General features: G+C 39.1%; 1 protein-coding gene across 4 annotated transcripts in view; it reads right to left on the reverse strand.

The window, feature by feature from the left end:
• jade2 (jade family PHD finger 2) overlaps positions 1-15,579 on the reverse strand; it is a 312,027-nt gene that overhangs the window by 100,634 nt on the left and 195,814 nt on the right. For all 4 annotated transcript variants that reach the window (XM_041800778.1, XM_041800775.1, XM_041800776.1 and 1 more), the window contains one exon: positions 3,850-4,335. In XM_041800778.1, the coding sequence (XP_041656712.1) occupies positions 3,850-4,335 (486 nt within the window). The remainder of the gene's footprint in view (positions 1-3,849; positions 4,336-15,579) is intronic.

A 15,579-nucleotide genomic window follows, 5' to 3' on the forward strand; every position in this document is an offset into this window, starting at 1 on the left:
CAGACAGAGGGGTGTCAAGCATATCTTGGGGAGGAGGCGTTGCTCAAGGATAAAGGTGCTAGTCTCCCCATGCTGGGGGCTCTTCTGTCTTTGGCTCTGCTCTCTTGCACTTCTCCCTCTCCCTCTCTCTCTCTCTCTCTCTCTCTCTCTCTCTCTCTCACTCTATCTATCTTTTGCTGCATACTGACTGTATGTGTTGATTGACCTTGCAAGAATAAACCTTTTTGCCGACCAGCAGATTGTCTAATATTTCTTTTGTTCACCAGCAACAGAGAAAAATTGCAACAAAATGACATATTTCCAGTGGAAAATAAGGCTGCTTTACAACTTCCGCCCAATGATATGTGGTAAGCCAAAATGGAATCTAAACCGCCCTATACTGCGTTTATTCATCATTTTTGTTTGTTTGTCTGGATTGTTGTTTGTGTTTACTCTTTATCATAATGGCATCCAAACGTGCTAAAATGATGTTTCAAAAATGGTTTAATAGCACTTCTAGACATCATTGCTGTTTGCTACAATGTGCGTCTTCAGCTAAATTTACTCATCATTGACAGTCAGCTTGGGTAACCCATGCAAACAGCGAGTAAACAGCAATGAATCTGCCATTATAGGCTGTTTTCTTCTGATTTCAATCTCCCGACCGTAAGTTTGGGAGCTAATTGATGCCAAATGCGGAAGCGATTTGTGCATAGAGCCCATTAGCTGCCCAGCCCTTAGATGTCACTTGTTTACTTTAAGTTGACTTTACTTGAATCAACAGTTAAATAGTTTCCCTGCAATTAAACATTGCTTGGTAAAACCTAGTGACAGTAAGGTACATTTAACTTAGTATGTGTAAGTCTGGATAGCAATTAGGGTTTACAGTGTACTAGTTTAAATTTTTTTTGTTTTGTTTTGCATGGAAACAACACATCTTAGGTTTAAAAATCTTAAGTAATCCTGCTTCTAATTATTATCTATTCACAGATTCTTCAAAGTAATGCACAATTTGTTGGCAATTAAATTGATTTGGAGAATTGAAAATTCTGGTTTCCATTTGTATTACGAGTAAAGTTGTTAACAAAAGTTTTTTTTTAGGCACTGGCTGTTCACGGATGCAATCCATTCTCCTCTCAGCAATCATCTGACAAAAATGACACTTTTAATAGTCTTTGAATGAATATCTGCATACCACTGCAGCTAAAATTACTTCTTGGATTCATTTTTTAAAACTCAAATTCATCCTCACGTCAAGTGTCCAGGTCTGTAAACAAAGTCAATGCACACAAACAATGGCACCAGACTGAAGTACCTTACTGCGAAATGCTGGCTGCAGTGGAAACTAGGGATGTACAGATGTATCAGTTTAATATCGTTATCAGCTGATACTGGCCTTGATGTCAAACATCAGCCCATCAGAAAATTATGTGTCATGAACCAGTGTCAGAAACTAATGTGTATTTGTTGTATTGCAGCATTTTATTGCTGGCATCTAGTGCACCTGACAGCTGACTCAGAGGAGATTTTTACTGAACAGAGGAAGACACCTGTTAGACTGACTTTGATCTGTTTTCATGGTCAAACCTAAGAGACATTGTTGGCATTGGAGAACACTTACAACAACCAAAGCAAAGCAAAGCCAAAAAAAAAAAAAAAAAAAGGGCAATGGCTAAATTGTTATTTTAGATCAGTATTAGCCCTGGTTTTCCCAAACTGAGTGTCTCTAGTCAGATCTTTCATAAGTTGTGTCTCCCAAAGGCTTCTACTTTGAGGATTGCCAGTGGTTTTAAGGCCTGGGTTTTAAGAAACCTAGCTAAACTATACAGAGAACAAGAATGGAAGAAAGACTTAATGAATGAATCAATGTATCAATAATTCAATGAGGCCATTTACACAACATCCCCAAGGAATTATTAATTAAAAAGAGACATTGCTGGAAATTCAGTCAACATCAGACAGCACAGCTCAATAACATTATAAAGTAAACATGAACACTGCCAGATAAGAACTAAGACTGAAGGAAAAATTCTGTTGCACATGTCTATGTAACAAAGCATCTGATCATTCTGACAAAACACTGTGACTGAAAAAATGAGACATCAGTGCACAACTGCAGAAGAAGATCAGGGAACCTTTAGACTACAATTGGGGATCATATATTAATCTATTTTACTACATTCTTCTTTGTAAAACTGCTCAAGCTCTGTCAGGCTGAATGGGGATGGGGTGTGAAAAGCCCTTTTCAAGTCAAGCTACCAATTCTCTGTTGGATTGAGATCTGGACTTTGATTCGGTCACTCCAGAACATTCACTTTGTTGTCTTTAAACCATTTCTGTGGAGCTTTCGCTGTATGCTACAGGTCATTATCTTGCTGAAAAATAAATCTTTTCCCAAGCTGTAGTTCTCTTACTGACTGAATAAGATTGTCATCTAGGATTTTTCTATATTTTCCCACATTCATTTGACCCTCTGCCTTTACAAGCCTTCAAGGACCAGCTGCTGAAAGCATCCCCACAGTATGATGGTGCCACCACTGTGCTTCACATGGGGAATGGTGTGTTTGGTGTCTGCCAAACATAGTGTCTTGTTTGATGGAAAAAAAAGCACAATTTTAGTCTCATCAGACCAAAGAACTTTCTCCCACTTGACCATGGAGTCTCACACATGCTTTCAGGTGAACTCTATTCTACATTTAACATAAGTTTTCTCCAACAGTAGCTGGGTTTCCATTACAGTTTTCTACAAAATAAAAGCGATATTCCTTAAATTTCGATTAACTCTCTACTGCATGACTTTTTATTTTTTGAGAAAAAAAGTATTTCACCCTACTTTTTGGTAGCTTGGGGGTCCCCAACTTATACTTTTCAACAACATTTTCTCTGAGTTGCTTGAAGTGTGCTTTTGTCTTCATGGTGTAATGGAAGCCAAAAATACTGATTAACCAGTGACTGGACCTTCAAGACACAGGTGTCTTTGAACTACAGTCTCTTGAGACACATTCAGTGCACTCAGGTGATACCCATTTCACTAATGGTGACACTACTGGCAGACTACCAGATGGCTGGACCTCTGTTGAATTAGGTCAGCCACTTTAAAGGGGGTGAACAATTATGCAGTCACTTATTTTACCTTATCTATATATATTTTTAAATTGACATCACTTTCTAGAAATCTGTTTTCACTCTGACATCAAAGAGTTTCTTTGTCCAAAAAGCCAAATTATTTTGATCATAATTTATTCATAATATCAATACAAGGGTGAAAGATCCAAGGGGGTGAATATAGACACTGTATATCCCAGTATCCTTTGTGCATTGTAGAGACCATTTAAAATACACAATGAATGGATTTCAAAAACTCTCATGTGCTGTGATGATGGTGGCTGCTTTTGTGGTCATGACAGCAGATGTCTCAATACATTTTAAACTGGGTAAAGTTTAAAATGTGTCTTACATGCTGAATATTACATAACAATGTTGGAAAAAGCAATGATTTCTGACACTCTGCCAGGACTACACTGTTTCATTGTAAGTGACACAGAGTCATTTAGTTATTACCTGAAACTAGTTGATGTTTTGGACCTGACAGCACTGTGCATTGACAAGCATATTCACAAATATCTGTTGACATACTTAGTGAGAATAAGGGGCCAGTACCCAAACTTGTAGCCACATCAGAACAAACACTTCAATATGAATATCCAGGTTTCTCATACTACATGTAAAATTTATATCCTGAACAAGACTGAACCTGAGATAGAAACCAGGACAGGGATATTAATGAGCATGTAATACAGTCACATTCTTGAAAAGGAGGTGTATAGAAGGCGTGACAAATTTTAGTGTTAGTTCCACGTGTGAACTTACTTGTGAGACAGGCAGTGCCAGGTTTTCAGCCACCTCTCTGGGCTCCACTAGGCGGTAAAACTCATCTTCCAGCTCCTGTAGCTTCTGCTTCCTCTGGCTCACCTTCTCTCTTTCCAACTGGTCCCTCTCTGTTCGCTCTGCCGCTGACACTGGGTACAACACAGGCCTCTGCTCTGGGTCACTGCCGCCATTCGGCTGGTGATGCTGGTCCAACCGGAGCTCAGGACTGACTCCAGTGGTCCAATCAGATCTGTCTGAATGTGCTCCATTGGTGGTGGGAGTGGTGGTGTGATTGCCGTTGGTTACACTGGTCAAACTGGAGGTGACATTGGTGGTTGTACTGTTGCCGTTGGTGGTGCAGCTGTGCTCCAAGCAAAAGGACTTGAAGCGCACCTCATCATTCTCCGCCAGGATGGTTCTCATCTCCAAGCCGTGGTCGAAGGCGCATGTCACATGGAAGGCCACGATACAGGAGGGCATGGAGCACTGGGAATGGCAAGAAGGAAGATACATGGCACAGGAATTAGGAACAATAAAACAACAAAATAAAGAAATAAAGCTTTCTTAAAATTCTTAGAGGTCTTTTTTTTTGATTGACTTAACTTTTTCTCTCTCTCTCTAAAAGACACACATTTCTCTGCAACTCCTCTGACACTTTGTCATAACTATTTGTTTTAAAGTGTCATTTTTGGTCCATTTCTCGTGTTATCGGGGTTCCAATAGAAGTGCAGCAAAGCAGAAAGACAAGCCAAGTCACAACAAACACGGTTCACCCATTTGTGCTGACATTTTGGTGACTAGGGACATGCCTCTCTCTCTCTTTGTGTATGTGTGCGTGTTTCTCAGTGCTATCCATTACAGGTCATACTAAAAGGCAACCTCCTGCTGAGTCCCCCCCCAGGCATGGTGTGATTCTGTGTGTGTTTGAGAGCTCTTGTGGATATGTGCTGTTGTCACTGTGTGCATGAAAAGTCATGTTTTAAATGTGGTTGTAAGTGTTTCTGTGTGTGCCTGTGTAGGTCAGGACTACTTTTCAGATCAGTCCAGCACTGTGACTTTCCTCACAGTGCCCATGAGTGTAGCGATAAAAAACATACAAGAGTCTATCGGCAGTATAAAAAAGAAAAAAAAAAAAAAAAAAAAATTAGAAATAAAAAATAAATGAATAAACTTTGGCCAGTTTTCGGCGCTCAATCTTCATTTACTGTCCTCTTAAAGTAAAGCTCAGGAGAAACCAATGTTGTACATACTAAAGAAATATACCTGATGAAAAGTGTGAAGTGTAAAAGTATTAGAATATCATGGGAATGTTCTTTTATTCCTTTGATCTACTTCAAGAAATGAAACTTCCCTATATTCTAGATACATAAAAAGCTAAATAATTTAAGACTTTTTTTGGTTTTAGTCTTGAAAAATACAGCTTACAGCTCACAAAAATAAAAAACCCTCAACCTCAAAACACTACATCATCACGCATAAGTCCAAAAAAGGATTTATAATACAGAAATGTTGACCTTCTGGAAAATTATTCCCATTTATGCACTCAGTAATTTTTTTTCCCTCCAGATTCTGGGACCTTGGTTTACAAATGAAATTCAAAATTTACTCTCATCTGAAAACAGAACTTTTGTCCACTGAGCAACAGTCCAGTTCATTTTCTCCTTAGCCCAGGTGAGGAGCTTATAACATTGTCTGTGGTTCAGGATTGGCTCGACACTAGAAACATGACACTAGTAGTCTATTTCCTGTACCGGTCTGTGTGGTGGCTCTTGAGTCACAGACTTTAGCCTCAGTCCACTCCTTATGAAGCTTGCCTAAGCTCTTGAATCTGCTTTGTTTGAAGATCCTCTGAAGGCTGAGCTCATCCCTTTCGCTTGAGCACCTTTTCTTTTTTTTTTTTTTTTTCCTTTTTTAAGATTTATTTTTGGGCATTTTTGTGCCTTTATTGGATAGAGGAGGACAGTGGATAGAGTCGGAAACAGGGTCAAGAGTGGGGGGAGAGACATGCGGTAAAGGGCCTCAGGCCGGATTTGAACCCGGGCCGCACGCGTACATGGGGAGCGCCTTTAACCACTAGGCCACCTGCTCCCCTTGAGCACCTTTTCTTACCACACTTTTCCCTTCCAGTTAGCTTTCCATGAATATGGAAGGCTTTGATACAGCCTCTGAGAACAGCCTGCCCTTTCAGTAATGACCTTCTGTGGCGTACCCTCCTTGTGAAGGGTGCCAGTGATTGTCCTCTGGACAACAGCCAAGTCAGCAGTCTTCCCCATGATTGTGTTTGTGTGTACTGAACCAGAGTGAGAGAATGAGAGCTCAGGAAACTCTTGCAAATTAGACTTTTCCACAATATTCTAATATTTTGAGCTAGTTGATTTTTTTTTTTATTTTCATGAGCTGTAAGGCATAATCATCAAGACTAAAACAAAAAAGTCTTGGAGTATTTCACTTTGTATGAGATGAATGTATAATTTATAAAACTTAAACTTTTCTGAATAAATCAGAAAAAAATGAACTTGTTTATGATATTCTAGTTTTCTGAGATGCACATGTACAGTGTCACACCTTTCTGTAGTATGGCCAACAGGAATCTAATTAGACTAACAGATCTGACAGGTATCAAAATCTGGGGCTTTAAATGGAATTTAATCAGGTTTTATTCAAATGAACAATAACAACCATTACAGCTTGTGAAAACATGAATGCAGTCAGTAAACTCTTTGCTTCTTGCACCTGTTTAGGTGAGCAGGATGTCAAATCCACTTCCAAGTGTTATTAACATGTTTTAGCGTTCAGAGTTTCCCAGCATAGTGCTGTTTTACCTGCTGTATCATGGTGGCTGTACTAATTCTCTCCTCATATTTACACTCTCGCTTCGAAACAAGACACTTTTTACGACTCAAAGTCTGCCACATCTGCATGCCTTTATAGTTGATTATGTTAAACAGGAGACAAAAAGCACTCTCTGCTTGTTAAAAAACAGAGCATTATCTTTTTTAATTGATTTAAATGTCCATACTTGTGTCCAGGTTTAGTAGAATTATGATGTATTGTTACAGCCACAGTAGTTATATGATTTGGTTTAAAGGAGAAAATAACTGACAATCTTTTTTTTGTTTTGCTGTAGAAGAGTGAAAACATCTGTTCTAATGATAAACGCTTTCAGTGGCATTCTCTTCTTTTCTTTTAATAAAGACATGTTGTCTTGTTCTGATAAAATTACCGTTATAGCTACATTCATCCCAATCTGTTAACCAGCTGCCATTGTTTACAGGTTTGCAGTCATTTCAACTCAATCACTCCAATCCTTTCCCCTAAAATGATACTGAATGGTCTGGTCATTCTGTGGCTGGGAAAAGGTGTTTCAGTCTGTGGTTCAGCAAGATGAATCCAACTGATGAAACACCAGTAGGTTAGACAACTATTCTTAACTTTATATTTTATATGCTAACTGAAGTTTAACTTGCAGGTAAAACTTTCCCTTGAAGTCCAAAACTGTTAAAGTTTATCTCATAACTGGGATGCACAGTTGTGCAGTTATACAGTTAAATATACATATCAAATTAGCCGGTGCAAGAGTTACAATTTGTTTAAACTAATTAAACACGGGCCTGTAATTTGGGTCAATGCACGTTTAAAATGGTAATAAAGCCTTCCACCACAAGAAGCTGCTGTAGCTTGCTCAGGTAGAAACAGTGCTATATCACATTTCTTTGAACTAGAAAGTGGAAATAAAGTTGTATGTAGGCTTTTGAGGGTTATTCTCACATATAACTACTCAACTGAAGTGACACTTCGCCACTTTAAGCATGATATTAATCTGCAAATAGGAACAAAGGCTGGAGGTGCTAGTTGCTAATGTTGGCCATGCTCTACTCAGTATATTAGGCTCACATGATACCTGCTGACACAATGGCCTTGTGATGAATTTGACTGTTTTCTAAGTGTTTTCCCCTCTTTAGCTGAAAAAACAGAATTTATATGGGCGCTTAGGTGAATAGAGAGACACCTGTAGCACCACCATAGTACATCTGCTTCTTAAAAATGAAAAAGATGCAATCACACTGCACTTGAAGGAGTCCCAAAATTTGATACAAATGTCCACACCTACATAAATATGTCTGGCAGAACCTAAGATTTCCAATGAGCATGCCTCAGGGCTTAGACATTCCTTCAGAAATGAATTTTATTTCCAAACTTGTAAAATGAAGAAATCCTGATGAATTCATGTATTTTCAGACCTGACAGCACTGCAAGAGCACACCAGCGCCAATATTCACCACATATTTTCCAGGTGGTGTGAAGTGGATGCAGAGAGAGCCTGATACCTGTGGAATACTGATAATTTGTGCCACCGTATCTGATTCATTTTATTTATATATTTCAAAAAATCCTTAGACTTTAATGTAGGAGTCCACTAACATTCAAGGGACACAGCACATTTTACATTTTGGTTATGTTTTCACCTGTTCTCCTATGCCAAGGCAAACTTTATTAAACCTACAAAGGTAACATGCCCCTTTAAAAACTGTTTAAATAACAATTCCAATAATCTGAGAACATTATTTACTTTATAATTATTAACAAACACTGCACAGGCTTGACCAACTGACCTTATCATTGCACCTTTCACAGAGCAATAATTACAAGCCTCATTATCCAGGTGTGAACACTTTAAGACACTATCATTATGTTTGCACACAAAAAGAGACTGGGCATGGTGTCATTAGATTCAAACAGAGGCTTGTTATCACCAAATCACTTTAAGACTTGGGTATTTCAGGCCTTTACAGCTTTTCTCATTCATTTTGGTTCAATTTTCAAATGAGAAAAGCTTTTTACAGAACATTAAACTCAAACTTCTGAATAATAAGTCTTTTACAACTGATTTGATTTTTTCATTAACTCAAGCGAATTGCATTGTCTGTTTGCAAAAGATTTAGTCCAATTCTCTGCACAAAAACCTTGGTATATGACTCACTGATCAAAACTGATGAGTTGTTTCTTACTGAAGTTGTCATTTTTCACAGCTTATAAACATTTTTTTTTTCGAGAACCGCATGAAAAGGTATTGAATATCAAAATCTGTCAGACATACAGGAAGAAGCAACAATCATCTACGACATGGAGTGTTTGTGATGCCTGCCGTAAACTGGCTAAAGACCTGCAAAGGTGACAGTAATGGACTGGGAACACCAATCAACCAATCAAAATCAAGTTTGGAAGTATAAATAGCTTTATATAGCCCACTGTGAAGATGTAAAGATTGTTTTTTACTTATTTTTCAAAACTACACTGCCACAAGTTTTTTAATTGTTATGAGAAATAAAGATTAATTACAAGTTATATGGCTTCTACCGCCAAATTTAAATTAAAACGTGTTGCGAAATGTGTCATCATCAGTGAACCTCCATACGAGGTTCACATGTAGGGATAACTTAAGATGAAGGGAAACTTGTCTATACATGGTTATCTTACTTGATCTCTAATGTACTTCTGCTAATAAATACTGGCAAAGAGCAGAAATATAAAATCAAAGCTATAATATAAGGCAAGGCGGAACAAGACAATACATATGGGAGAGCAGCAGGTGGGTGTGCAGTGCTGCTTTGGTCTTTTCAAGGCCCAGGGGCAAAGACCAATATGAGGCCATCCTTCTGTAGCTGAAAGCATTAATTATGATTGAAAAAAATGGAAAGCATCTCTTTGAAGTCAACAAAGCCACAGAACTGCAGTAAATGTCCAAATGTAAAATATGAACACCCAAATAGCCAGCCATGATTCATCAGCTCTTAGAAGAGCATCATAAATCAAATTCAGCACAACCTAAAATTTTAACATTAATTAAGATGGGGTGGAAACATGGTGAGGCAAAGCATTGGCTTCGCTATGGGTGCCAACAGATGTACCCATGGTCTCACCAGACGACTGGAAGTCATGGCAGAGGGTGAATATTCCTCTATTCCTCCCAGCATTGTGAGTATTCTTGCTACAATTCGCTGTCTTTCTCTCTGTTGTGCTCTGACCCTGGTGTAAAGTGGTAACAGCGCAGACCTCCACCATTATCCCTATCTCCCAATAGTACAGAATCCTTTAAAAAATTCCTGGATCCAGACGGTGATCCGGATCACTCCCAAAATCACTCTTTCTTATGCCATTTGTGACATTTTCTGAAAATTTCATCAAAATCTGTCCACAACTTTTTGAGTTATGTTGCTAACAAACGAACAAACGAACAAACCCACCCGATCACATAACCTTCTTGGCAGAGGTAAAAATATATGCTTACTATTGTTGACATTTCCTCTGACACTATTCAGACACTTTCATGTATTGTATCCCATTTCACCACACAATAACCCACAAATTAGTCTTACTGCTATAACTGGCTGTGTGTCTGTGTGTCGATTGTCCTTGATACCACACAGAAGACTCCTTGGGTGCACTGGTTTGAAACTGATGCCATAAAAACATCATAAACATGTACAGATTTTCTATAATCAATCGGTGTTGCACCTTTTGCTTCAGTTTGCCTCCCTCCCCATCCCCCATTACGTCACTTACACTGTATAACATGCTCACTCCACCACCATGAGACATCCTTCACTTTCCAACACACGCTAAAAGACTGCAAATATGATGGATAATGACTCTAGTTTCTCTTTACAGCTGAGAGAGAAAATGACAGATCTGGAAAACAGCTGGACTTTGTTGAAACACGCCCACAAGGAAACTTATTTGGCATGCCTAGTTGTGCTGATACACCTGCTCAATGATCTCCCATTAAAGCAAGCTCTCTTTAAAACACTTCTCCAAGCTCATATTAAACAAGATAACACAGGAGATGTGTCACACGTTGCTGTATGAAAACTTGGTTTATCTGCTGTTATTGTCGGTTGTAGTGGGTGGTTGCTGGTGCTGCATGAACATGTTTGGGTAAGTTTTTGTCTCCATGCAGTCGTGCAGTAAAGTACACTTAAAACTTTGTAAATAAGTCAAAAGGCAGAGCTTTCAATGCTCCCCTTAGCTGTAGGCCAATCCCCACAAACACGCACCATTGCACAGACTCTTAGCCATTATGCAGTTATTTGGGGAAAAAACACTACTTTCCATGCAATTTGGCCTTATTGCATTAAGTATCTGATGAAGAGGACAGTAACAGCACAGCGTTAATAGAGTAAAGATTAGCCTAATGTGTGTGAGAGTTGATGGAAGTGCACTGCAGTTTTTGTGATGGACATACTTTAAAGAGATCAGGAAACAATTTAACCTCTGTATGACTTTAAAATAAATGATGAAACATGATGTGTAAACAAGGATGGAAAATATAACTTTGACATTGCTTTTACTTAGCCATCACCAGGAGCTGAATCAGTCTGAGGCTCTCAGCTGCTTTTTTAATCCATGTGTGGCACTGTTATGCATGACTAGGATGTGACTGTTGTGGTTGTTTTCTTAGACTTTTCCTTCATTTAGGGAGTAAACTTCATCAAAGTGGTGCTTAAGTGAACACATTAATATTACCATTCCTTTAATTAAACACACGGCCTGTTTTTCTGAATATTTAACATGGATTGTCAGAATCCATGCAGGATGCAGGCAGGTTTGGACAGATCTGTTGTAGGAGGGGGCGGTGAAGGTCAGTGGGATTAAGAAAATAGTCCCTCTCAGGGCTCTAGTTATTTTGATTTATTCTACAGCAAGATCAAATCAGTGCTGATCATTAAGTGTCTGTAAAGACACCTGCCTCTTGTAAGATACAGAAACTGTCTCCCTGTGTGGGATTCTGGCTCGAGGACTCGCTGTTATTCTACAGCATCAATACTGTGACAACAACAACACCTGCACTGCTGCACAAACAAGCATCTGGGCACATTTTTTCTCACATGTTAATCTACTTCTAGTCCACATAAAAATACTGCATACACCTACCCACACACACATACACACAGGGGAAGCACAGGGATTTAGGGATCCACCTCCAGGGCATTTTAAAGCCGAGTGGTCGTAAGGCTAATAGCAGTAAAGTGGGTTAGTGTTTGTGCGTCAGCTGAGGTTTTGTCTGCAAACTCAGCAGAAAGTTAAAGAGGTACAGGGTTCAAAGTGATCCACCCGCGCCCAGCGTGAGGCTAAGAACTCTGATTATCTGTCCTGTTGAGAGAGATTTTACAAAAGAGCGTGTGTATGTACTGAAGTATTAAAACGATCCCATGTCTGTCAAGATGGCGGTGGGCGTTTGCCACGGTTTGGCAGGTGCTGTAGCTTCACCTTCCCTAAAACCTTCTGGGGAAATGCTGCTGTTTAATTCAGAAATCAGAGCAAAGTTGTCATCCTTACTGCTATACTTGGGTAATATCAGATCTCAAGAGCAATCATGTGCAATAGTCCTGGCTTTACATGTTTTGTTTGTGACTGTCCTACCTTTGTGGGGGAGCTGGCACGCTGCCCACCTACAATCACTCCGTGGTGATGGGACGTTGAGTGGATCCGCTGCTCTCCAGCCTCTCTTTAATTCATGGAGCCATTACACCATATATTCCACTATATTAAAACATGGAAGAGCTTCAGCTGAGCGTCACGAACCAGACCGCCATGGCAGAGGTGGAGCATCCTCTGGGAAGTTCGCTACTTATCTCTGCACTATCCTCCTGCTCAGTGGGGATATCCAACTAAATCCTGGGCCTGGAGGCTATTAGTTGCCTCGAGATGAAGGCCTCCTATCCATACCCGGATCTATAGACCAGCAACCAGGGACAGGCAACTAGTTTGGATATACACCTATTGTTCACAGACCCGCTTTGTTACCTGAACTCTAAATGCTTCATGCCTGCTGCGGTGAACGGTTTGACAAGGCACAAGGTAACAATGTTGCTAACTCCAAACACAAACTGAAGGATGCAACACTCAATTTAGTAAACAACGCGCTCCAATCGTCTTCAACAAACAACATTACATCACTCAATATCGACATCATGACCAGAAAACAACAGACTCATAAACTTTTTCAGACTGTAAATCACGCGAAGGTGCTTTGGGACAAGAAAGTAAAGCCTAAAGGGATTTTTGGTGGACACTTAAATATAAGGAGTATTGTCTCAAAAACAGAGCAACTCAAACATTTACTGTCAGAATCAAACCTTGATTATTTGTGCTTGTCTGAAACGTGTTTAACCCCATCCACTCCACCTAGTGTTTTTAATGTTACAGGCTATAACACTTTCAGGGTAGATCGTAAACAAGGGAAGGGTGGCGGCGTTATGATTTATGTTAAGGATGGGATTCAATGTAAGCAAATGGATCTGCCCTGTGATACCATAGAATGTGTTGGAGTTAATATCACAGTCTCCCCAGAAATGTCTTTTAATGTTATTGTTTTGTATCGCCCACCTAATGAAAAGGATTTGTTTTTTAACAGTCTGTCAAGTGTTCTTAAAAAAATGTAATGGTAAGGAATTGATCTTAATGGGAGATTTCAATTTGAATTGGCTGGACAAAACATGTAGAAAGAAATTAAAGGACATAGCCACTAAATTTCAGCTGACTCAGTTGATAAAAAAACCCACAAGATTAACTAGGTCTTGCTGGATTTAGTCTTTACAAACAGAGTAGATCGTGTGTCAAAAACATATAACCTAACTACAGGTATATCAGACCATAATTTAACTTAGCCGCGAGACAGCTGTCAAAATTGCGATACAAACACCAAAACAGAATGGAGGGTAAAAAACTTGTTTCAATAATTCCAAATAAAGATGTAGAGCATTTTGAGAATGATGTCAAGAAGACTAATGGGGTAGTTAATGATAAAAACTGCAAGCAGGCCTGTGTGGATCTAATGTCAACATTTAAAAAGCATCACACATAGACCGACAGTCAGGCTGTTGCAAATGGCTTTAACGATTATTTTCTCAATTCTGTAGTAGAATTAGGCAGCAATCACCCTGAAGCACAGCTCCCTATTGTTTTTTTTTTTTAAAGATTTATTTTTGGGCATTTTTGTGCCTTTATTAGATAGAGGAGGACAGTGGATAGAGTCGCAAACAGGGTTGAGAGTGGGGGAGAGACATGCGGTAAGGGGCCTCAGGCCAGATTCGAACCCGGGCTGACCGCATACATGGGGAGCTCTTTTAACCGCTAGGCCACCTGCTCCCCCCTATTGTTTTTACTAATCAGGCAAATTCCATGTATTTTAAAAAATGTAGATGAAGTAAAGGTAAATCAAATCTTTTCCACACTTTCAAATTTAAAAGCAAAAGATACATGGGGAATTTACACTGTTTTTCTTAAAAAACACAAGGATGTCCTAACTACCTCCATCACTCACATTACAAATCAATCACTGGATGAAAACTTATTTCCCAGCACACTGAAGACTGCTGTTGTAACTCCTGTCTACAAATCAGGTGACAGTCAGGAAGTGAGCAACTACCGACTCATCAGTATACTGCCAGCTGTTTCAAAAGCAGTCAAAAAGGCAGTTACTGAACAACTGGTAGCACATTTAAATAAATAAAACCCACTGCATCCCATGCAGTTTGGGTTCAGAGCAAACTATTTGACGCCAACAGCCTGTTGCTACTTCCTTGAAGTAATTAAAAGCAGCCTTGATAAAGGGGGATTGATGGGTGCTATATTTTTAGACCTGCGAAAGGCATTTGACACAGTCAGTCATTCAGTGCTCCTTTCAAAGTTATCATATTTTAAACTCTCAGTTTACGTATTAAGCGGGATTCAACCTTATCTCCAAGGCCGCTCCCAGTGTGTGCAGATAAACAATAAAACATTGTCTACAAAAGCCTGCATTTCAGGCATGCAGCAGGGCTCCATCTTAGGACCGCTGTTGTTTACCACATACATCAATGATCTTCCATCAGTGTGTGAAGGTGTGGAGACCTTGATGTATGCGGACAATACGGTCCTGTTCACCTGCGGTAAAAATCCTGAACAAGTTGCTGCAAAGTTGTCACTGGCAATGGAAAAAGTTACTATTTGGCTCAAGGACTCTTATTTCACTCTCAACACTAACAAAACTGTCAAAATGTATTTTTTAAACAAACAGAGAAATATGGTTTTCCCAAGTATTTGTGTCAATGGACAAATTATAAAAAATGTTAATGAGTTCAAATACCTGGGTGTGACACTGGATATCACTTTCACTTTCAAAAGTCTTGTTAAAAAGATGTGTCAAACATTAAAGTATAATATATATTATATATTATATATATTATATATATTTTTTTTAAATAATATATAGTATAATATAGCAAACTTTAGACACATTAGGAACTCTTTGACAGTGGAAGCTTCTAAAACATATCTAAATGCTATGATTTTATCTTACAGTCATTATTGTATGTCATGCTGGTCTCAGGCAAACAGGACAGTTTCAAACCATCAGATAATTCCACAAACAAGCCCTTAAAATTCTTGACAGAATATCTCAGCAGTATCACCACTGTGATATACTGGATAAATATAAAATGCTCAGCTTTGATAATTTAATTCTCTATTCAGATGTTCAATTAGTGTACAAATAATCAATAATGTGGCTCCTCCACCACTGAAGAGCTTTGTTAAACTTCGTTCTGAGCACATAAGCAGATCTTCAAGGTCTGCCTCCAGTGGAGACTGCAGTATCCCTAAGCGTGGCTCTGCCTTTGCACAGTCTGCTTTTTTCTTTAAAGCTATCAAAGCATGGAATAATCTTCCAGCCAATCTCAAACTTTGCAC

This window comes from Cheilinus undulatus, linkage group 12, assembly GCF_018320785.1.
Source record: "Cheilinus undulatus linkage group 12, ASM1832078v1, whole genome shotgun sequence".
Lineage (NCBI taxonomy): Eukaryota > Metazoa > Chordata > Actinopteri > Labriformes > Labridae > Cheilinus > Cheilinus undulatus.